We start from the raw sequence: 24,498 nt of genomic DNA on the forward strand, positions 1-24,498 counted from the left end.
GGTGTCTGTCCATGACAATGTCACATTTAGATGTACTCTATAAAAAAGAATCAAGCAAATGTAAATTATATGTACATTACTTTTTTTTCAACAGAAATGACAATTGTTACTTTAGCATTGAGTGGTGTGATCGGCGGATTACCTTAAAGGCAGCAAATGGAAAATTTGTGATTGCTAAGAAAAATGGACAGCTTTCTGCATCTGTGGAATCCAGTGGTGAGCATTTTTTTTCTAAATTATATAGAAATGTAAAAATTTTTTGAAAAAAACATCTAAACTCTGTATTACTGTTCTTTCTTCCCCTAATTATTAATTGGATTTTACATACATTTTTGATATCTTATAGTCAGTAGTTAGGACATTTTCATCTGTCTGCACTCAATAAACTAACTTCGGAGTGGATCCTAAACATACAGGGCTTAAACTTTCCATTAGGCCGGGGTCACACTAGAGAGAAATACAGACTTATGAGAGGCGCAAAAGCAACTCATTACACTCGGACCAATGTTTCTCTATGGGGCAGCTCTCATCAGCCGTATATTTCTCGGCTATATTTTACCGGCTTACCGGCTGAGAAAATCGCAGCATGCTGCGGTTGTCAGCGTATTCCTCCAAAAATACGGCAATGCAAGTCTATGGGGGCAAGAAAAATATGGAATATATATATATATATATTATATTGTAAGAATCATGTCGGTCTGGTAGTCGGGGGCAGGTATATCTCGCCCAGGTATTTGTCCTATGTGAATTAGGCCGCTCAGTATCTTCAGGATAATGATGGGTTAATGAGTGCGGGAATAAAGGATGACCAGCTGAGGGTTTCCGGTGTCAGCCTGGGGCACACAGATTGCCTGTCTGTGTGAGACAAACGTGAGTGAGAGCTGTGCTCAAGCACTGTGTGTTGTTAGCTGGGTGGGAGAAGCCCCCCCAGTTGTTAGATAGCAGCGTATTTGTTTAGTTAATGCCGGACAGGCTAGGATTTATTTTTATGCTTTTTTTTATCTATGTTGCTTTCACGTTAATAAATCTGACCTGAAGTCAGTCTGATAAGAAAACTGCTGTACGCCTCAGATTCAATGCACAAACCACGTGACCTTTGACCCCAGCAAAGGCGATCCCGAAGTGTTTTGTCACATTGTGGTGGAGAACGCGGGCAGTTACGTGGCACAGGCGACAGTATGGAAGACGTGGTGAAAGCCCTAGTACAGTCCACTGCCGTACAGCAGCAGGCCACTGCCGCACAGCATGAAGCTAATCGCTTGATGTCCGCACAGCTGAAGGAGTTAATGGACATGACTGTTGCAGACCGCCAGCTCCTCCAACAGGTGGCGCAGCGCCTGGTGAGCATGCCTGAGGCAGACCCGGAAGCAGAGTCCAGAAGGATCCATGTGAGTCGATACTGGCAAAAGTTGACTGCAGAAGATGACATCGAGGCATACCTCACAACGTTTGAGCGGACGGCATTGAGGGAGAAGTGGCCGAAGGCACGCTGGGCCGATTTGATTGCTCCGTTTCTCTCCGGCGAGGCCCAAAAAGCTTACCATGACTTGGACCCGGAAGTCGCTCAGGACTTCGAGAAGTTGAAAGTTGAGATCCTGGCCCGGCTGGGTGTAACGACGGCTGTCCGTGCACAGAGGGTACACCAGTGGACATACCAGCAAGATAAACTGGCACGGTCTCAGATGTTCGACCTGATCTGCTTGACAAAGAAATGGCTGCAACCCGAGGTACTGACAACACCCGAAATTATCCAGCGGATTGTCTTGGACAAGTACCTGAGAGTACTACCACCAGCGCTGAAAAAGTGGGTAAGCCAAGGAAATCCCACGACAGCGGTTCAACTTGTGGAGTTGGTCGAGCGTTATTCCGTGACAGAAGGACTTCCCGACGAAACCGCTAGCACCCGGTCTGTGCCTTCTCCTCGTGGAACCGGTAAGACTGTTCCAGCGACTACGGGTGAAGGAAAATTGCCAAAAACTGTGGGGGAGGAACACGGGACTGCTCGTACTCCGAGACCGAGAGGGTGGGACGGTGGTCTCAGTAAGGGGGCCTGTTAGGTGTTTCCGCTGCCGTGAGAAGGGCCATATCTCTGCGAACTGTCCTGTTACCACTGAACCCATGCAGTGCGATGTTACAGACTCTAAGAAACGCATGTCTTTGGTTACACGGCTAGTGAATGTGAATGCGGGTCAAAATGATATAGCAAAACACCTGTGTGAATTGTCTGTTGATGGGAAAAGTGTTGTGGCATTACTAGACTCTGGAAGTGTGGTGACTCTGGTGAAAGCTAGTCTGGTGGCACTTCCATCTGTTTCGTCTGACAAATTTTCTGTAACGTGTGTGCATGGTGACACCTGCTCGTACCCAACAGCGGTCATATCGATTTCCACTCCCTATGGGTCTGTGCAACACAAGGTGGGACTCGTTCCTGCATTGTTACAGGATATAATCCTGGGCAGGGATTTTCCCCATTTCTGGCAGTTGTGGGAGAATCAGTTGCTCCTTCACGGTAGCTGTGAGTCTTTTCCCATGCCATCTGGAGGTCCCGAACTCCTAGAGGAGGTCCCACAGGAAGACGTTGCTGGGGAGGTTATTGAAACTAACCTTCAGTTTCCCTTCTCAGTTCTGGTGGGGGAAACTGAGGAAACTGAGGAAACTCAGCGAGAGGCGGAGGCAGACAGTCATCCAGCACCTGGCCTGCCAGATTTGGGAGTCCAGTTGGATGACTTCCACAGCGAGCAAATGAAAGATCCTACCCTGATTCCGGCTAGGAAAAATGTAAAAATGATAGATGGGGTACCCGTAGAACCTGACACTAGGCTAGCGTACCCGTACATGGTTCTTGAAAATGATTTGCTCTACCAGGTAGAGAAAAAAGAAGACACTGTGCAACAGTTAGTGGTACCCAAACCTTATCGGCGGAAGGTACTGGACCTGGCCCACGGACATATAATGGGGGGACATCTGGGGGTACAGAAAACCACAAAAAGGATATCGCATTGTTTTGTGTGGCCCGGAATACATAGTGATGTACGTAACTATTGTGAGTCCTGTCCAGAGTGCCAAATCTCTGCGCCTAAAACTTGGTTCTGTAGCCCTTTGGTACCCCTTCCTATCATTGGAGTCCCTTTTGAGAGAATTGGGATGGATCTGGTTGGGCCCCTTCCCCGGTCCGCACGTGGGCACCAACATATCCTCGTCATCGTGGACTATGCCACTCGTTACCCAGAAGCCGTCCCTTTACGTAACACTGCTACCAAAACGATCGCCAAAGAGTTGGTACAAGTGTTTAGTCGGGTGGGAATTCCAAAACAGATACTCACCGACCAGGGGACTCCCTTTACGTCAAGGGTGATGAAGGAGCTCTGCAGACTCCTACAAATAGACCAGTTGTGTACGTCTGTCTATCACCCTCAAACAGATGGCCTGGTTGAGCGGTTCAACAAAACCTTAAAACAGATGCTCCGGAAGGCGATAGACAAAGATGGGAAGAACTGGGATTACTTGTTACCCTATTTGCTGTTTGCCATTAGGGAAGTTCCCCAGTCTTCCACAGAGTTTTCGCCTTTTGAACTGTTGTACGCCCGTCGTCCCCGGGGACTGTTGGACGTCGCAAAAGAAACCTGGGAAGGTCAAGTCACTCCCTTTAAAACGGTGATCGACCATGTAACACAAATGCAGGACCGTATTGCCGCTGTCATGCCCATTGTTAGGGACCATATGTTACAGGCCCAGGGAGCCCAGAGGCAAAGTTATGATAGAGGTGCTAAGGTCCGTACGTTTGCATCCGGGGATAGGGTGTTGGTCCTAATCCCTACAGTGGATAGTAAATTTCTGGCGAAATGGCAGGGCCCCTTTGAGGTCATGGAAAGAGTTAGTGAGGTGAACTATAAAGTGTACCAGCCCGGTAAGAGAAAACCAGAACAGATTTATCATGTGAATCTGATAAAACCCTGGAAAGACCGCTCTGCCCTAACGGCGGATCTGCCCCGTCCGGTTTGCGCACCTACCGTACCGGAGGTGCAGATTGCCGAGACTCTCTCGGAACAACAAAAATCTGAGGTTAAGCAGTTTTTGTTACAGAACCGACAGTCTTTCTCGGAAAAACCTGGCCGGACTAACCTGGTGAAACATGAGATTGTTACAGAGCCCGGTGTCACAGTTCATGTGAAGCCATACCGGATTCCGGAAGCACGCCGTGAAGCCGTCTCCCGGGAGGTGGCGGCCATGTTGGACTTAGGAGTCATTGAGGAGTCACACAGCGCCTGGTCCAGTCCAATCGTGTTGATACCTAAGCCGGATGGCTCTATACGATTTTGTAATGACTTTAGGAAACTGAATGTGGTTTCTAAATTTGATGCGTACCCTATGCCTCGGGTCGATGAGTTAATCGACCGGCTGGGTAAAGCCCGATACATTACGACCCTGGATCTAACAAAGGGGTACTGGCAGATCCCTCTGGCCGAGGCGGCCAGAGAGAAGACGGCATTTGCTACACAGGAAGGTCTGTTCCAGTATGTCTACATGCCGTTTGGACTTCACGGAGCTCCCGCAACGTTCCAGAGGTTGATGGATCGGGTCTTGAGGCCCCACAGGCAGTACGCTTCGGCCTACCTGGATGACATCGTAATTTACAGCTTGGACTGGGAAACTCACCTCCGGAAGGTACAGGCGGTGATTGATGACCTACGAGACGCAGGCTTAACGGCAAATCCCAAGAAATGTCACATCGGGCTTGAAGAAGCCCGCTACTTGGGCTACGTGATTGGCAGAGGAGTGGTTAAACCACAGATCGACAAAATACAGGTAATTCAGGGCTGGCCGCAACCAGTGAACAAGAAACAAGCACAAGCTTTCCTGGGGATCGCCGGCTATTATCGCCGGTTCATACCCAATTTTGCAGCCATGGCTACCCCCTTGACGGATCTTACCAAAGGGAAGGGTTCCGTCATGGTAAAATGGACCTCAGCGGCTGGAGAGGCCTTCCACAGCCTGAAACGAGCTTTGTGCTCTCAGCCCGTATTAGTGACTCCTGATTTCAGCAGCGAGTTTGTGGTCCAAACTGATGCCTCTGATACTGGTGTCGGAGCTGTACTTTCCCAGGTGAGGGACGGAGTGGAACACCCGGTCCTTTACCTCAGCCGGAAACTGAATGTACATGAGCAGAGGTATGCCGTGGTTGAAAAAGAGTGCCTAGCCATTAAATGGGCTCTCGACTCCCTCAAGTATTACCTGGCAGGTAGGAAGTTTAAGCTGGTCACGGACCATGCCCCTCTCAAATGGATGCACCTCCACAAAGACCGTAATAGTCGGGTAACCCGGTGGTTCCTTGCCCTGCAGGCTTAATCTTTCACGGTGGAGCACCGCCCCGGGGTGCAGATGGGGAACGCTGATGCCCTGTCCCGAGTGCACTGTTTCGAGAGTGTTCTTGCTCGACCTGAGTGGTCTGAGCAGGGGGGGAGGATATGTAAGAATCATGTCGGTCTGGTAGTCGGGGGCAGGTATATCTCGCCCAGGTATTTGTCCTATGTGAATTAGGCCGCTCAGTATCTTCAGGATAATGATGGGTTAATGAGTGCGGGAATAAAGGATGACCAGCTGAGGGTTTCCAGTGTCAGCCTGGGGCACACAGATTGCCTGTCTGTGTGAGACAAACCTGAGTGAGAGCTGTGCTCAAGCACTGTGTGGTGTTAGCTGGGTGGGAGAAGCCCACCAGTTGTTAGATAGCAGCGTATTTGTTTAGTTAATGCCGGACAGGCTAGGATTTATTTTTATGCTTTTTTTTATCTATGTTGCTTTCACGTTAATAAATCTGACCTGAAGTCAGTCTGATAAGAAACCTGCTGTACGCCTCAGATTCAATGCACAAACCACGTGACCTTTGACCCCAGCAAAGGCGATCCCGAAGTGTCTTGTCAATATATATATATATATATATATATATATATATATATATATATATATATATATATATATATATATTTTATGTAATATATATATATTTTATGTAATATATATATTGTAAAGCTGCAGTAGCATCGTACGCAGTGAAGAGGCAGTGACCCACAAATTCAAACACAAAAAGTCTCTTTTAATGTGTTTCTTCACAACATTAAAGTCCAATTCACATAAATGCACATAACTTCAGTGGAAATTATTAGTGACCAGTTTACACCTGGTTCAAAGCAATACATATCAAATGGCTTTAGATTTGCGGTCCCTAAACAGGCCAGACTTCCCTTGTCCAGTTTCCCTGGGCAACCGCACGCCATCTCACAGTCTCTATACGTCTCCATACACAGCCTCATATGTTGCAGACACTGCACACGCCAGCCCTCCTCTGACTAGTTCTCGTGGGTGTCCTGCATCGCTGTATCACAGTCTCTGTACTCACTCAGCGCACTGCACTCTTTATCCTCTGGAGTGCAGCCGGGTACAAATAAGACAGAGTCTCTTTACTCACACAGTCGTACACAGTTCAGGATATCCTCCGGATAGCAGCCGGGCACCATATCCACCTGTTTGCAATCGTTGCACATGCTAGTCCTCTTTCGGGCACAGGACATCCACCTCCGGGCACAGAACATCCACCTCCGAGCACAGGACTGTCCACATCCGACTCCTCCGGGCACAGGACATCCACCTCCGGGCACAGGACTGTCCACCTCCGGGCACAGGACTGTCCACCTCCGAGACCAGTACCATGGATGACTTGCATCTCTGTGTATGCTGTGGGTGCCAGGCTATTCAGCTGCCCAGGGTGCTGGCTCTGCTGGCCTCCATGCACTCTGCAGACCAGCACACACCAGTCTGACACTGATGTGCACCTCACACACCTGGCCTGACCTGGCCAGACACCTGACACGGCCTGCACGGCCTGACACACCCATACCCCTTACTGCAGGGCTTTAAAACACACACAAACCTGTGGCCTTCAGCCACCTGGAAAACCCGGACCGGAAATCCATGACTCTCATGCACACCTATGGACTTCATCCGTCTGCATGCACATTCTGGGGAGAACAAACAGCGCCCCCTAGCTGTATCAGAGGCCACAGCCTCACAAAATATATAAATATATATATATATATTATACAGTACAGACCAAAAGTTTGGACACCTCATTTAACCCCTTCCCGACCTTTGACGCCACGTAGGCGTCATGAAAATCCGTGCCAATCTGACCCATGACGCCTATGTGGCGTCATGGAATGATCGCGTCCCTGCAGATCGGGTGAAAGGGTTAACTCCAATTTCACCCGATCTGCAGGGACAGGGGGAGTGGTACTTCAGCCCAGGGGGGGTGGCTTCACCCCCCCGTGGCTACGATCGCTCTGATTGGCTGTTGAAAGTGAAACTGCCAATCAGAGCGATTTGTAATATTTCACCTAAAAAACTGGTGAAATATTACAATCCAGCCATGGCCGATGCTGCAATATCATCGGCCATGGCTGGAAACACTGATGTGACCCCCCCACCCCACCAATCGCCCCCCCAAGCCACCGATCTGTGCTCCGCTCCCCCCGTGCTCCTATGCCACCCCCCCGTGCTCCGACGCCCCCCCGTGCCCCGATCTCCACCCCTTTATACTTACCGAGGCTCCCGGTGTCCATCCGTCTTCTCCATGGGCGCCGCCATCTTCCAAAATGGCGGGCACATGCGCAGTGCGCCCGCCGTATCTGCCGGCGGGCAGATTCGTTCCAGATAGGTTTTATCACAGTGATCAAAATAAAAAAATAGTAAATGACCCCCCCCCCTTTATCACCCCCATAGGTAGGGACAATAATAAAAAAAAGAAAATATATTTTTTTTCTTTTTCCACTAGGGTTAGGGTTAGAACTAGGGGTAGGGTTAGGGTTAGGGGTAGGGTTAGGGCATGTGCACACAGTGCGGATTTGGCTGCGGATCCGCAGCGGATTGGCCGCGGATCTGCAGCGGATTGGCCGCGAATTGGCCGCTGCGAATTCGTAGCAGTTTTCCATCAGGTTTACAGTACCATGTACACCTATGGAAAACCAAATCCGCTGTGCCCATGGTGCGGAAAATTCCGTGCGGAAATGCTGCATTGTATTTTCCGCAGCATGTCAATTCTTTGTGCGGATTCCGCAGCGTTTTACACCTGTTCCTCAATAGGAATCCGCAGGTGAAATCCGCACAAAAAAACACTGGAAATCCGCTGTAAATCTGCAGGTAAAACGCAGTGCCTTTTACCTGCAGATTTTTCAAAAATCGTGCGGAAAAATCTCACACGAATCCGCAACGTGGGCACATAGCTTTAGGGTTAGGGTTGGAATTAGGGCTAGGGTTGGAAATAGGGTTAAGATTAGGCTTGTGGTTAGGGTTACGGATAGGGTTAGGAGTGTGTTGGGGTTACAGTTGTGGTTAGGGTTGGGATTAGGGTTAGGGTTGGGATTAGGGTTAGGGTTAGGGTTAGGGTTGGGATTAGGGTTACGGGTGTGTTGGGGTTAGGGTTGTGGTTAGGGGTGTGTTGGGGTTAGGGTTGTGATTAGGGTTAGGGCTACAGTTGGCATTAGGGTTAGGGGTGTGTTGGGGTTAGTGTTGAAGTTAGAATTGAGGGGTTTCCACTGTTTGGGCACATCAGGGGTCTCCAAACGCAACATGGCACCACCATTGATTCCAGCCAATCTTGCGTTCAAAAAGTCAAATGGTGCTCCCTCCCTTCCAAGCCCCGACGTGCGCCCAAACAGTGAACAGTGGTATACCCCCACATATGGGGTATCAGCGTACTCAGGACAAACTGGGCAACAACTGTTGGGGTCCAATTTCCCCTGTTACCCTTGCAAAAATAAAAAAAATTACTTGCTAAAACATAATTTTTGAGGAAAGAACAATTATTTTTTATTTTCACGGCTCTGCGTTATAAACTTCTGTGAAGCACTTGGGGGTTCAAAGTGCTCACCACACATCTAGATAAGTTCCTTGGGGGGTCTAGTTTCCAAAATGGGGTCACTTGTGGGGTGTTTCTACTGTTTAGGCACATCAGGGGCTCTGCAAATGCAACGTGATGCCTGCAGACCATTCCATCAAAGTCTGCATTTCAAAACGTCACTACTTCCCTTCCGAACCCTGACGTGTGCCAAAACAGTGGTTTACCCCCACATATGGGGTATCAGCGTACTCAGGACAAACTGGAAAACAACATTTGGGGTCCAATTTCTCCTATTACCCTTGGGAAAATAAAAAATTCCGGGCCAAAAATCATTTTTGAGGAAAGAAAAATTTTTTATTTTCACGGCTCTGCGTTGTAAACTTCTGTGAAGCACCTGGGGGTTTTAAGTGCTCACTATGCATCTAGATAAGTTCCTTGGGGGGTCTAGTTTCCAAAATGGGGTCACTTGTAGGGGAGCTCCAATGTTTAGGCACACAGGGGCTCTCCAAACGCGACATGGTGTCCACTAACGATTGGAGCTAATTTTCCATTCAAAAAGTCAAATGGCGCGCCTCCCCTTCCGACCCTTGCCGTGCACCCAAACAGTGGTTTACCCCCACATATGAGGTATCGGCGTACTCAGGAGAAATTGCCCAACAAATTTTAGGATCCATTTTATCCTGTTACCCATGTGAAAATGAAAAAATTGAGGCTAAAATAATTTTTTTGGGGAAAAAAAGTACTTTTTCATTTTTACGGATCAATTTGTGAAGCACCTGGGGGTTTAAAGTGCTCACTATGCATCTAGATAAGTTCCTTGGGGGGTCTAGTTTCCAAAATGGGGTCACTTGTGGGGGAGCTCCAATGTTTAGGCACACGGGGGCTCTCCAAACGCGACATGGTGTCCGCTAAAGATTTGAGCCAATTTTTCATTCAAAAAGTCAAATGGCGCTCCTTCCCTTCCGAGCCCTGCCGTGCGCCCAAACAGTGGTTTACCTCCACATATGAGGTATCAGCGTACTCAGGACAAATTGGACAGTTTCTCCTTTTACCCTTGGGAAAATAAAAAAATTGTTGCTAAAAGATCATTTTTGTGACTAAAAAGTTAAATGTTCATTTTTTACTTCCATGTTGCTTCTGCTGCTGTGAAACACCTGAAGGGTTAATAAACTTCTTGAATGTGGTTTTGAGCACCTTGAGGGGTGCAGTTTTTAGAATGGTGTCACTTTTGGGTATTTTCAGCCATATAGAACCCTCAAAATGACTTCAAATGTGAGGTGGTCCCTAAAAAAAAATGGTTTTGTCAATTTTGTTGTAAAAATGAGAAATCACTGGTCAAATTTTAACCCTTATAACTTCCTAGAAAAAAAAATTGTTTCCAAAATTGTGCTGATGTAAAGTAGACATGTGGGAAATGTTATTTATTAACTATTTTGTGTCACATAACTCTCTGGTTTAACAGAATAAAAATTCAAAATGTGAAAATTGCGAAATTTTCAAAATTGTCGCCAAATTTCCGTTTTTTTCACAAATAAACTCAGAAATTATCGACCTAAATTTACCTCTAACATGAAGCCCAATATGTCATGAAAAAAACAATCTCAGAATCGCTAGGATCCGTTGAAGCGTTCCTGAGTTATTACCTCATAAAGGGACACTGGTCAGAATTGCAAAAAACGGCTAGGTCATTAAGGCCAAAATAGGCTGGGTCATGAAGGCGTTAAAGATTTTTCTGTATTTTCATGACTATGAAAATTGTAAATTCAAACTGAAGACATCAAAACTATGAATTAACACATGTGGAATTATATACTTAACAAAAAAGTGTGAAACAACTAAAAATATGTCTTATATTCTAGGTTCTTCAAAGTAGCCTCCTTTATCTTTGATGACTGCTTTGCACACTCTTGGCATTCTCTTGATGAGCTTCAAGAGGTAGTCACCGGAAATGGTCTTCCAACAATCATGAAGGAGTTCCCAGAGATGCTTGGCACTTGTTGGCCCTTTTGCCTTCACTCTGCAGTCGAGCTCACCCCAAAAAAACTTGATTGGGTTCAGGTCTGGTGACTGTGGAGGCCAGGTCATCTGACGTAGGACCCCATCACTCTCCTTCTTGATCAAATAGCCCTTACACAGCCTGGAGGTGTGTTTGAGGTCATTGTCCTGTTGAAAAATAAATGATGGTCCAACTAAACGCAAACCGGACGGAGTAGCATGCCACTGCAAGATGCTGTGGTAGCCATGCTGGTTCAGTATGCCATCAATTTTGAATAAATCCCCAACAGTATCACCAGCTAAGCACCCCCACGTCATCACACCTCCTCCTCCATGCTTCATGGTGGGAACCAGGCATGTACAGTCCATCCGTTCACCTTTTCTGCTTCGCACAAAGACAGTGGTTGGAACCAAAGATCTCAAATTTGGACTCATCAGACCAAAGCACAGATTTCCACTGGTCTAATCTCCATTCCTTGTATTCTTTAGCCCAAACAAGTCTCTCTCTTGCTTGTTGCCTGTCCTTAGCAGTGGTTTCCAAGCAGCCATTTTACCATGAAGGCTTGCTGCACAAAGTCTCCTCTTAACAATTGTTGTAGAGATGTGTCTGCTGCTAGAACTCTGTGTGGCATTGACCTGGTCTCTGATCTGAGCTGCTGTTAACCTGTGATTTCTGAGGCTGGTGACTCGGATAAACGTATCCTCAAAAGCAGAGGTGACTCTTGGTCTTCCTTTCCTGGTGCGGTCCCCATGTGAGCTAGTTTCTTTGTAGCTCTTGATGGTTTTTGCAACTGCACTTGGGGACACTTTCAAAGTTTTCCCAATGATTGCCACTCGTTTTTCTTTACTTAGCTGCTTTTTTCTTGCCATAATACAAATTCTAATAGTCTATTCAGTAGGACTATCAGCTGTGTATCCACCAGATTCTGCTCAACACAACTGATGGTCCCAACCCCATTTATAAGGAAAGAAATCCCACTTATTAAACCTGACATGGCACACCTTTCAAGTGATAACCAGTGAAGCTCATCAAGAGAAAGCCAAGAGTGTGCAAAGAGTCATCAAAGCAAAAGGTGGCTACTTTGAAGAACCTAGAATATAAGACATATTTAGTTGTTTCACACTTTTTTGTTAAGCATATAATTCCACATGTGTTAATTCATAGTTTTGATGTCTTCAGTGTGAATTTACAATTTTCATAGTCATGAAAATACAGAAAAATCTTTAAATGAGAAGGTGTGTCTAAACCTTTGGTCTGTACTGTATATAACTAGATGGTGGCCCGATTCTAATGCATCGAGTATTCTAGAATATGTATGTATGTACCCTGTTTCCCCAAAAATAAGATACCGTCCTATATTAATTTTTGCTCCGAAAGTTGCCCCATGTCTTTTTTCGGGGGGGGGGGGGGGGGGGGGGTGTCTTATTTTCTCAAGAAAAAGAACAGGGCCACAAAACATAAGGGCTCTAAAATGGCTCCCACACACTTTCTGGACACTGTACCGCTACCGTAACAATCACCCACAGCAGTTCCTTTACCGTAGCAGCCCCAATCATTATTTTGCAGCCCCAAATATTCCCATCATCCCGTTGCAGCCCTCATCATCTCTTTACAGTCCCCAATACAGCACCCCCATCATTCCATTACAGCCCCCATCATTCTACAGTACAGTATTGCAGCCTCCCATCATCCCACTGCAGCCTCCCATCATCCCGGTATCCCACTGCAGCTGTTATGATCCTTAGTGGCTGAGGATCACAGAATGAACTAGCTAAGTTACTGAACATAGAACGAGCTCTAGGGAGGTGGTAACTGGACTGACCGCAAAACCTGATCCTAACCAAACACACTGAAGGTAGCCGGTGAACGTTTGAACGAGGAATTCAGGAGGATCAAGATAGCACTGAATACATCGACAGCAGGCAAACACTGAAAATCCAGGTGAGCTAAATAGGAAACCAGCTAACAGATAACGAGACAGCTGATCCCCCTCAGACCTGCAGAGAGACACAAAGAGCCACCAGAGGGAGCCCAAAGACAGCACTCACACAGTACCACTTGTGACCACAAGAGGGAGCCCAAAAACAGAGTTCACAACATGCAGCCTCCTATTATCACAGTATCCCACTGCAGCCTCCCATGTGTGTACCGTACACACACGCACAGACACACACACACACACACCCATACATTGACACACACTTTCACTTTCATAGGCCAGTCTCACTCGTCCAGATAATTCTGGTACCGGAGAAAACGGTACCGGAGTTATCTGTGTGTCCTTGTGCTCATGTGGCACATCAGTGTGGCACACGTGCGGCAGCAGTCGTGTGCCGCCTGAGAACCACACGGCCCATGCAGGAGAGACAGCGCTACAGTAAGCGCTGTCCCCTGCGTGTGGTTCTGAAGGCGGCATTCATCTCTTCTCCCCTGCAGCGCTCGCAGGAGAGAAGGAATGAAAAATCAATTTTTTTTTGTTAAAAAGAAAGTTTGGGGTCACCTCCCCCCTCCCCACCCCCCGCGTGCCCGCCCGCTTGCAGAGAAATACTCACCCAGCTCCCGCAATGCCTCCTCTCAGCGCTGGCAGCTTGTCCTGTGTGAGCGGTCACGTGGTACCGCTCATTACAGTGATGAATATGCGCATATTCATCACTGTAATGAGCGGTACCACGTGACCGCTCACAGGACAAGCTGCCGGCGCTGAGAGGAGGCATCGTGGGAGCTGGGGGAGTATTTCTCTGCAAGCGGACGGGGGGTGGGAAGTGGTGGGAGGCGGGAGGTGACCCCAAACTTTCCTTTTACCAGAACAAGGTATGCCTTATTTTCGGGGGGTGCCTTATATTAACAGGCACAGTGCCCCCCCTAGCATTCCTTACTTTCGGGGGCACCCTATTTTCAGGGAAACAGTATGTTGTCGCGCTGGGAGTGGGGGTTAAATTCCTCTCCAATATCGCTGATTGGTCGCGCCCGGCTGGCTGATCAGCGAAGCGTGGTTCAAATCTGGCGCCAAATCGCGGCCAGACTGCGCCTGTCGCTGATTGGTCGCGGCCGGCCGGGCATGACCAATGACCAAAGCAGTGTTTAAATACCGTGCCAATATCGCTGATTAGTCGCGGCCGGCCGTGAGCTACCAATTACTGAAGCGGTATTTAAATCCCGCACCAATATCGCTGATTGGTCGCGGCCTGCCGGGCACGACCAATGACCGAAGCGGTGTTTAAATACCGCTCTAATATCACTGATTGGTCGCGGCCGGCCATGCGCGACCATTCACTGAATCGGTGTTTAAATCCCGTGCCAATATCGCTGATTGGTTGCGGCCGGCCGGGCACGAACAATCAGCGAAGCGTGGTTAAAATCCCGTGTCAATGCGCGGCTGGACTGCGTCTTTCGCTGATTGGTCGCAGGATGTCGGGGGTTCGGGGTGCAGGATATAGTACAGCCATGTAGTATATAACACAGCCACGTAGTATGTAGTATTTAGCACAGCCACGTAGTATATAGCACAGCCACGTAGTATATAGCACAGCCACGTAGTATATAGCACAGCCACGTAGTATATAGCACAACCACGTAGTATATAACACAGCCCACGTACTATATAACAAACAGCCACGTAGTATATAGCAGAGCCACGTAGTATACAGCAGAGCCACGTAGTATATAGCAGCCACATAGTATATAGCACAGCCACGTGGTATATAGCAGCCACATAGTATATAGAAGCCATGTAGTATATAGCAGCCACGTATATAACACTGCCCACATAGTATATATCAGTCACGCAGTATATAACAGCCCACATAGTATACAGCAGTGTGGGCACCATATCTCTGTTAAAAAAAAAAATAAATAAATAAATAAAATAAAAAATAATTATATACTCACCCTCCGGCATCCACCGAAGTTGTCCCGATGCGTGCGAGACCGCTAAGTCATCTTGGTAATTTCGTAATGCGTCTCTGGGAAAGGAAGCTGGCAGCAGCCTCGCCACTCGCGCACATCGGTGGACGTGAGGGTGAGAATAGCACCTTTTTTTTTTTTAAATTATTTTTAACATTATATCTTTTTACTATTGATGCTGCATAGGCAGCATCAATAGTAAAAAGTTTGTCACACAGTGTTAATAGCAGCGTTAACAGACTGTGTTACACCGCAGTGTAATGCAGTCGGTTTAACGGACTGCTAAAACGATTATTATTCTCATTAATCCAATAGTCTGAAAGGGTTAAAAATACACACATTAAGAATAGTGTTTTGTTGAAGGACAGAAACACATGTTTTTCATATGTTTATTTTACACTCAATCCAACCGAAGACTCTCGTTCTCCTGTAAAAACAATATCCCATACCTGTCCGCCGTACAGTCATGTCCCATGCAGTAATCCATCTCATGGGGTTAAATTTATTTACAACCGGGAGCAGTGGTGATGCTGCCGCCACCTTCTGTAAAAGACTGGGGAATGAATGAAATGTAGGGGGTGGAGCTTCAGTGACTAGCGGTGATGTCACCGAAGCTCCACCCCCTGGCGGCATGACCTCATATGAACTGTAGCGTGGGAAAATATTCAGAAAGAGAGAGGCTAAGTGCCGGAAAAGGCGCATCTTACAGATACGCCTTTTCTGGGGTGGCTGGTGGCAGATGTTTTTAGCCGGGGGGGGAGGGAGGCAATAACCATGGTCCCTCTCTAGGCTATTGTCTGCCCTCAGTCACTGGCTTGCCCTCTCTGGCGGAGAATATTATGTGGGTGCCCTCGCCAATATTTTCCATGAATTAACCCTTTACTGTAACACCTACAGCTCCCAAATTTTACACACAAACACTACTAACATTATTAGTGAGGGATATATAAAAATATAACGGATATGCAATGGTTTTCTGTATGTAAGCCATGTCTCCTATCCTGTCGGGTTCGGGAATTATTTAGCAAAAGCCGACAATTGAATTACCGGCTTTTTTGCTATATACAGTTAGGTCCATATATATTTGGACAGAGACAACATTTTTCTAATTCTGGTTATAGACATTACCACAATGAATTTTAAGCAAAACAATTCAGATGCAGGTGAAGTTCAGACTTTCAGCTTTCATTTGAGGGTATCCACATTAAAATTGGATGAAGGGTTTAGGAGTTTCAGCTCCTTAACATGTGCCACCCTGTTTTTAGAGGGACCAAAAGTAATTGGACAGTTGACTCCAAAGCTATTTCATGGACATGTGTGGGCAATCCCTTCGTTATGTCATTCTCAATTAAGCAGATAAAAGGCCTGGAGTTGATTTGAGGTGAGGTGCTTGCATTTGGAAGGTTTTGCTGTGAAGTAAACATGCGGTCAAAGGAGCTCTCCATGCAGGTGAAACAAGCCATCCTTAAGCTACGAAAACAGAAAAAACCCATCCGAGAAATCTACACTTTGGTACATCCTGAGAAAGAAAGAAAGCACTGGTGAACTCATCAATGCAAAAAGACTTGGGCGCCCACGGAAGACAACAGTGGTGGATGATCGCAGAATAATCTCCATGGTGAAGATAAACCCCTTCACAACAGCCAACCAAGTAAACAACACTCTCCAGGAGGTAGGCGTATCAATATCCAAATCTACCATAAAGAGAAGACTGCATGAAAGTAAATACAGAGGGTTCACGGCACGGTGCAAGCCACTCATAAGCATCAAGAATAAAAAGGCTAGACTGGACTTTGCAAAAAAACATCTAAAAAAGCCAGCACAGTTCTGGAAGAACATTCTTTGGACAAATGAATCCAAGATCAACCTCTGCCAGAATGATGGAAAGAGAAAAGTATGGCGAAGGTGTGGTACAGCTCATGATCCAAAGCATACCACATCTTCTGTAAAACACGGCGGAGGCAGTGTGATGGCTTGAGCATGCATGGCTGCGAGTGGCACTGGGTCACTAGTGTTTATTGATGATGTGACACAGGACAGAAGCAGCCGAATGAATTCTGAGGTATTCAGAGACATACTGTGTGCTCAGATCCAGCCAAATGCAGCCAAACTGATTGGTCGTCGTTTCATAGTACAGATGGACTATGACCCAAAACATAAAGCCAAAGCAACCCAGGAGTTTATTAAAGCAAAGAAGTGTAATATTATTGAATAGCCAAGTCAGTCACCTGATCTCAACCCAATTGAGCATGCATTTCACTTGTTAAAGACTAAACTTCAGACAGAAAGGCCCACAAACAAACAGCAACTGAAAACCACCGCAGTGAAGGCCTGGCAGAGCATCAAAAAGGTGGAAACACAGCGTCTGGTGATGTTCATGAGTTCAAGACTTCAGGCAGTCATTGCCAACAAAGGATTTTCAACCAAGTACTAGAAATGAACATTTTATTTAAAATTATTGAATCTGTCCAATTACTTTTGGTCCTTTTAAAAACAAGGTGGCACATGTTAAGGAGCTGAAACTCCCAAACCCTTCATCCAATTTTAATGTGGATACTCTCAAATGAAAGCTGAAAGTCTGAACTACAACTGCATCTGAATTGTTTTGTTCAAAATTAATTGTGGTAATGTCCAATTGTGGTAATAACCAAAATTAGAAAAATGTTGTCTCTGTCCAAATATATATGGACCTAACTGTGTGTATATATATATATATATATATATATATATATATATATATATATATATATATATATATATATATATATATATATATATGTATGTGTTTTCACGACTATTTGAGTCCATGGATCCATTATACTGTATGTCCACTTTGCAAGCCGGGGAGAAAATTTTGCCGTACGGATGCCATACTTAGGTTTACATGCGCAAAATACACAGCCACACCTTGCCAACGGATAACATACAGATCACTGTTCAGGGAACATTTCTGCGTATTTGGTCAAAAAAAAAAGGACCGTATTTTTATACGTGTGTGACACCGGCCTTAGGGTCTGTGGATCTAGTCCATACTGTCACCATAAAACACAGGTGTATGAATCCAGTGGTTTTTTAGCTTTTTCGCAATGTAGGCTCCATGTCTGCTTATGGCTTCCAAATACTGACTCCAAAATATCCGTACTCCAAGAGACAGTATAGATTTTTTTTCTGTGAAAGGACTGTTTACTTTATTCGTTTACTCACTTTTTAGTATGGTCACTTGGTCTTTTTCTTTGACATTTACTGTAGCACACTCCCTCCAGCATTCCTCTTGATTTGCAGTGTGTTGGTTCTTGTGCTTTATCCTGTGAGCCTCTCTTATGGCTCGGTCTTCTGCATTGTGACATCTGCTGAAGCATATTTTCCCCAAGTGACCAGACTACCTCACTAAGGAAGAAAGTACACTTCTAAGGTACCACCACATCCACAAAGAGACTGTAATAATTTGGGTTTAAATTTTTCACGATCTAAAAACTGCCTCTAGAAACATTCATGAAAGGTTAAATAGAATGTTATTGTTATAAGAGAGCACAAATATCAAAATAAATCTGCTATTCACTGGTATTAAGGTGTAGATCTGACATTTTTTATGATTTTGTAAAAATATTTCCCCCCCCCCCCAGTGGAATCTGAACAATTCCTGATGAAACTCATTAATCGTCCATTAATTGTCTTGAGGGGAGAGCATGGCTTCATAGGGTGCCGTAAAGTGACCGGGACCTTGGACTGTAACCGATCAATTTATGATGTGTTTCAACTGGAATTCAGCGAAGGTGCCTATAACCTTAAAGGTTGGTATTTTTTAATTATAAACTTAATACATTCTGTGTTACATCTTGCAGGCAGATAATTTGTTGTAATTCCTTAGGCACATCCTTTGTATAAGTGCACAGGGAAGTGTATAAATAGTCAGAGGTCTCAATAGCACCTGTACAAGTTTCATACATGCCTGTGCAGACTGTTTTACATTTTATCCCCTTTCTGACATCTGACGCACTATCCCGTCGAGGTGACCCGGGCCCGTATGACCATCGACGGGATAGTACGTCATATGCGATCAGCCGTGCTCATGGGTGGATCGCGGCCTGGTGTCAGCTGATTATCACAGCTAACATCCAGCACTAGTGCCAGGAGCGGTCATGGACCGCTCCCGGCACATTAACCCCCGAAACACTGCGATCAAACAAGATCGCAGTGTTCCGGCGGCATACGGAAGCATCAGGCAGGGAGGGGGCTCCCTGCGTGCTTCCCTGAGACCCTCTGAACAATGCGATGTGATCGCGTTGTTAAGAAGGTCTCATATGTCCTCCCTGCAGGCCCCCGGATCCAAGATGGCCGCAGGGTCTTTCTGGGTCCTGCAGGAAGGTGGCTTGCCGGCGCCTCCTGAGAGCAATAAAAAATTGGGGGCGAAAAGATTATTTTTGTGAAAAAAAAATTATTTTTTATTTGTACGGCTCTACATTATAAACTTCTGTGAAGCCCTTGGGGGTTCAAAGTGCTCACCACATATCTAGATAAGTTCCTTAGGTGGTCAACTTTTGGGGTCCAATTTCTTCTGTTACTCTTGGTAAAATAAAACAAATTGGATCTGAAGTAATTTTTTTGTGAAAAAAAACTTAAATGTTCATTTTTTTTTTAAACATTCCAAAAATTCCTGTGAAGCACCTGAAGGGTTCATAAACTTCTTGAATGTTCTTGAATGTGGTTTTGAGCACCTTGAGGGGTGCACTTTTTAGAATGGTGTCACTTTTTTATTATATTTTCTATCATATAGACCCCTCAAAGTGACAAATGTGATGTGGTCCCTAAAAAAAAAATGGTGTAGTAAAAATGAGAAATCGCTGGTCAAATTTTAACCCTTATACAGTTGTGGCCAAAAGTATTGACACCCCTGCAATTCTGTCAGATAATACTGTTTCTTCCTGAAAATGATTGCAAACACAAATTCTTTGGTATTATTATCTTCATTTAATTTGTCCTAAATGAAAAAACACAAAAAGAATTGTCCTAAAGCCAAATTGAATATAATTCCACACCAAACATAAAAAAGGGGGCGGACAAAAGTATTGGCACTGTTCCAAAAATCATGTGATGCTTCTCTAATTTGTGTAATTAACAGCACCTGTAACTTACCTGTGGCACCTAACAGGTGTTGGCAATAGCTAAATCAAACTTGCAGCCAGTTTACATGGATTAAAGTTGACTCAACCTCTGTCCTGTGTCCTTGTGTGTACTACATTGAACATGTAGAAAAGAAAGAAGACCAAAGAACTGTCTGAGGACTTGAGAAACCAAATTGTGTGGAAGCATGAGCAATCTCAAGACTACAAGTCCATCTCCAAAGACCTGAATGTTCCTGTGTCTACCGTGCGCAGTATCATCAAGAAGTTTAAAGCCCATGGCACTGTGGCTAACCTCCCTAGATGTGGACAGAAAAGAAAAATTGACAAGAGATTTCAACGCAAGATTGTGCGGATGTTGGATAAAGAACCTCGACTAACATCCAAACAAGTTCAAGCTGCCCTGCAGTCCGAGGGTACAACAGTGTCAACCTGTACTATCCGTCAGCGTCTGAATGAAAAGGGACTGTATGGTAGGCCAGGAAAATGGCCGCGGGATGCCGCGCGTGCGCAGATGGAGATCGCGGCGGCCATTTTCCTGAAGCAGAGATGCGAACTCTGCTTCAGGAAAATGGCCGCCGCGATCTCCATCTGCGCACGCGCGGCATCCCGCGGCCATTTTCCTGAAGCCCTGGGCAGCAGAGCGCTCAATCTGCGCACGCGCGGCCACAGGAAGATGGCCGCCCCCACGATCACCAGGGGAATAGCGCAGATCGCGCTCTTTTCCCTCCCCTGTGCAGTGGATTCTGGACTTGGGCATGCGCAAACCACTACGCCACCAACGGAAAAATAAGCAAGATCTGGGGGAAGACACCACGCCCATCTGACCAGACCAGCCTGATTGACAGGCGAAAACGGCTACTTTGGTAATGTATTTCGGCAGCATAGGTGGGGAATCGGGGTCCACAAAATACACTATTGTAATGCACAGCTCAGGCCCTATTTAACAGTATTTTTATCTTATACGGAAAAAACGGGGTGACAGGTTCCCTTTAAGGTAAAACAGGGTGGCAATACTTTATTGAACCACAGCACACAATAGCAAACAGAACATTCCCAACATGCCTGGAATTGTATGGGTACATGGGCGCATATAAAATATCACTGCGTCTCCAGGTATTTCCAGTATGACATGATGTCAGAGCTCCCAGGGTCGCTACTCCATCTGTGGATGAACGCACAGAGAAGGGGTAACGATAAGCATAGGGAGATGACCAAGAACTGTCCATAGAGTCCATATAAGGTCCAAAGCCAGTTGACACGAGAGTCACCACCTAGCTTATCTGACCATCTCCATGGAACCAGGCGACCAGCGGGTCCCAACCCTGGCTTTCTCCAAACAGGTCCATGGTTCAGAGATGGTCACTGGATCAGATCTGTGTCCTTCCAACCGGAGCCAAAAACCTCTAGGTTGTATCCTATAGAATCCTAGATCAGTGTCCCTCCTGATGGTGCCATGATGAATTGGCTGCAGTCCTTTCTCTTGTCTGTTGGGTGGTTTGCAGAATGTCTGGCTCCTAGCTCTGTGTTACTTCAGTCTCTTTATACCCAAGGCATGTAAGCTACCCTTAGAACCACCCAGAGTCTTTCAGTCCAACATTAAGAAAAGGTAAACAATGGTGATGGGATTAACCCCTTAACGACCGCCGATACGCCTTTTAACGGCGGCCGCTAAGGGTACTTAAACCACAGCGCCGTTAATTAATTAACGGCGCTGTGGAAAAAGTGAATAGCGCCCCCCAGAGTCGAATTTTCTCTGGGATCTTGGTTGCCGAGGGTAGCCGAGACCCCAGAGAACATGATTCGGGGGGGTTTTACCGACCCCCGAGTTGTGATCGCCGGTAATTAACCATTTACCGGCGGTCGCAACAAAAAAAAACGCGATTTGCCATTTAATTTCTCTGTCCTCCGATGTGATCGCACATCGGAGGACAGAGAAATATTGTCCCCGATGGCCCCCAATAGCCCCCCAATACTCAACTATCTCCCCCGGTGCTCCTCATGGCTCCCGATGGGCGCCACCATCTTTTTTCGATGAGCCAAGTACGACGCTAGTGTGAAAGTAGCCTTAGGCTTCTTTCACACTTGCGTCGGTAAGGGGCGGTCGCAATGCGTCAGCCCGACGTACCGATGCACGTTTTGAAAATTGTGCACAACGTGGGCAGTGGATGCAGTTTTTCAACGCATCCGCTGCCCAGTCTGTCTTGGGGAGGAGGGGGCAGAGTTACGGCCACGCATGCGCGGAAATGGCGGACGCGACGTACAAAAAAAAGGTTACATTGAACTTTTTTTGTGACGACGGTCCGCCAAAACACAACGGATCCAGTGCACGATGGACACGACGTGTGGCCATCCGTCGGTAATACAAGTCTATGGGCAAAAAAGGCATCCTGTGGGCACATTTGCAGGATCCATTTTTTGTCCAAAACGACGGATTGTGACGGATGCCACATGACGCAAGTGTGAAAGTAGCCTTAGGGTTAGGGTTGGGGCTAAAGTTAGGGCTAGGGTTAGGGTTAAATTTAGGGTTAGGATTGGGGCTAAAGTTAGGGTTAGGGCTAGGGTTGGGGCTAAAATTAGGGTTAGGGTTGGGGCTAAAGTTAGGGATAGAGTTGGGATTAGGTTTAGGGTTTGGATTAGGGTTGGTATTAGGGTTACGGTTGGGATTAGGGTTACGTTTGGGATTAGAGTTGGGATTAGGGTTGGGATTAGGGTTAGGGGTGTATTGGGATTAGGGTTAGGTTTGAGGTTAGGGTTGAGATTAGGGTTAGGGGTGTGTTGGATTTAGGGTTTTGATTAGGGTTATGGTTAGAGTTGAGATTAGGGCTGTTTTGGGGTTAGGGTTGTGATTATCGTTAGGGTTGTGATTAGGATTATGGATCGGGTTGAAATTAGGGTTAGGAGTGTGTTGGAGTTAGGGTTGGAGTTAGAATTGGGGGGTTTCCACTGTTTAGGTACATCAGGGGGTCTCCAAACACGACAGACAATTTTGCAATAAAAAAGTCAAATGGTGCTCCCTCCCTTCTGAGCTCTGCCGTGCGCCCAAACAGTGGTTTACCCCCACATATGGGGCATCGGCGTACTCTGGATAAATTGGACAACAACTTTTGGGGTCCAATTTCTCCTGTTAACCTTGTGAAAATAAAAACTTGGGGGCTAAAATCTTTTTTGTGGGAAAAAAAATATTTTTTTATTTTCACTACTCTGCATTATAAACTTCTGTGAAGCACTTGAGCATTCAAAGTTCTCACCACATCACATATCTAGATAAGTTCCTTAGGGGGTCTAGTTTCCAAAATGTGGTCACTTGTGGGGGGTTTCTACTGTTTAGGTACATCAGGGGCTCTGCAAACGCAACATAACACCCACAGACAATTCTATCGAAGTCTGAATTCCAAAATGGCGCTCCTTCTCTTCCGAGCTCTGCCGTGTGCCCAAACAGTGGTTTACCCCCACATATTGGGTACCAGCATACTCAGGACAAATTGGACAACAACATTTGGGGTCCAATTTCTCTTGTTACCCTTGTGAAAATAAAAATTTGGGGGCTAAAAAATCTTTTTTGTGGGAAAAATATATATTTTTTATTTTCACTACTCTGCATTATAAACTTCTGTGATGCACTTGGGCATTCAAAGTTCTCACTACACATCTAGATAAGTTCCTTGGGGGGTCTATTTTGCAAAATGGGGTCACTTGTTGGGAGTTTCTACTGTTTAGGTACATTAGGGGTCTGCAAACGCAACATAACGCCAGCAGACAATTCTATCAAAGTCTGCATTCCAAAATGGCGCTCCTTCCCTTCCGAGCTCAGCCATGCGCCCAAACAGTGGTTTACCCCCACATATGGGGTACCAGCATACTCAGGACAAATTGGACAACAACATTTGGGGTCCAATTTCTCTTGTTACCCTTGTGAAAATAAAAACTTGGGGGCTAAAAAATCTTTTTTTGTTAAAAAAAAAATATTTTTTATTTTCACGACTCTGCATTATAAACTTCTTTGGGCATTCAAAGTTCTCACTACACATCTAGATAAGTTCCATGGGGGGTCTAGTTTCCAAAATGGTGTCACTTGTGGGGGGTTTCCACTGTTTAGGCATATTAGGGGCTCTCCAAACGCGACATGGCGTCCGATCTCAATTCCAGCCAATTCTGCATTGAAACAGTCAAACGGCGCTCCTTCACTTCCAAGCTCTGCGGTGCGCCCAAACAGTGGGTTACCTCCACATATGGGGTGGTATCGGCGTACTCAGGAGAAATTGCACAACAAAATATGTGGTTAAATTTCTGTTTGCAAAAAAAAGTTAAATGTTCATTTTTTTCTTCCACATTGTTTCAGTTCCTGTGAAGTACGTAAAGGGTTAATAAACTTCTTGAATGTGGTTTTGAGCAGCTTGAGGGGTGCAGTTTTTAGAATGGTGTCACACTTATTTATTTTCTATTATATAGACCCCTCAAATGTGGTCCCTAAAAAAAACATGGTGTTGTAAAAATGAGAAATTGCTGGTCAACTTTTAACCCTTAACTCCCTAACAAAAAAAATTTCGTGAAGCAGAGTTCGCATCTCGGCTTCACGAAAATGGCCG

General features: G+C 45.9%; 1 protein-coding gene across 3 annotated transcripts in view; it reads left to right on the forward strand.

Moving 5' to 3' along the window:
• Nucleotides 1-24,498, forward strand: part of FSCN1 (fascin actin-bundling protein 1) — a 167,396-nt gene that overhangs the window by 84,059 nt on the left and 58,839 nt on the right. For 2 of the 3 annotated variants that reach the window (XM_077275626.1, XM_077275625.1), the window contains exons 3-4: nucleotides 95-216; nucleotides 18,413-18,580. In XM_077275626.1, the coding sequence (XP_077131741.1) occupies nucleotides 95-216; nucleotides 18,413-18,580 (290 nt within the window). The remainder of the gene's footprint in view (nucleotides 1-94; nucleotides 217-18,412; nucleotides 18,581-24,498) is intronic. The other variant, XM_077275627.1, reaches the window with a different exon arrangement.

This window comes from Ranitomeya variabilis, chromosome 7 (assembly GCF_051348905.1).
Source record: "Ranitomeya variabilis isolate aRanVar5 chromosome 7, aRanVar5.hap1, whole genome shotgun sequence".
NCBI lineage: Eukaryota > Metazoa > Chordata > Amphibia > Anura > Dendrobatidae > Ranitomeya > Ranitomeya variabilis.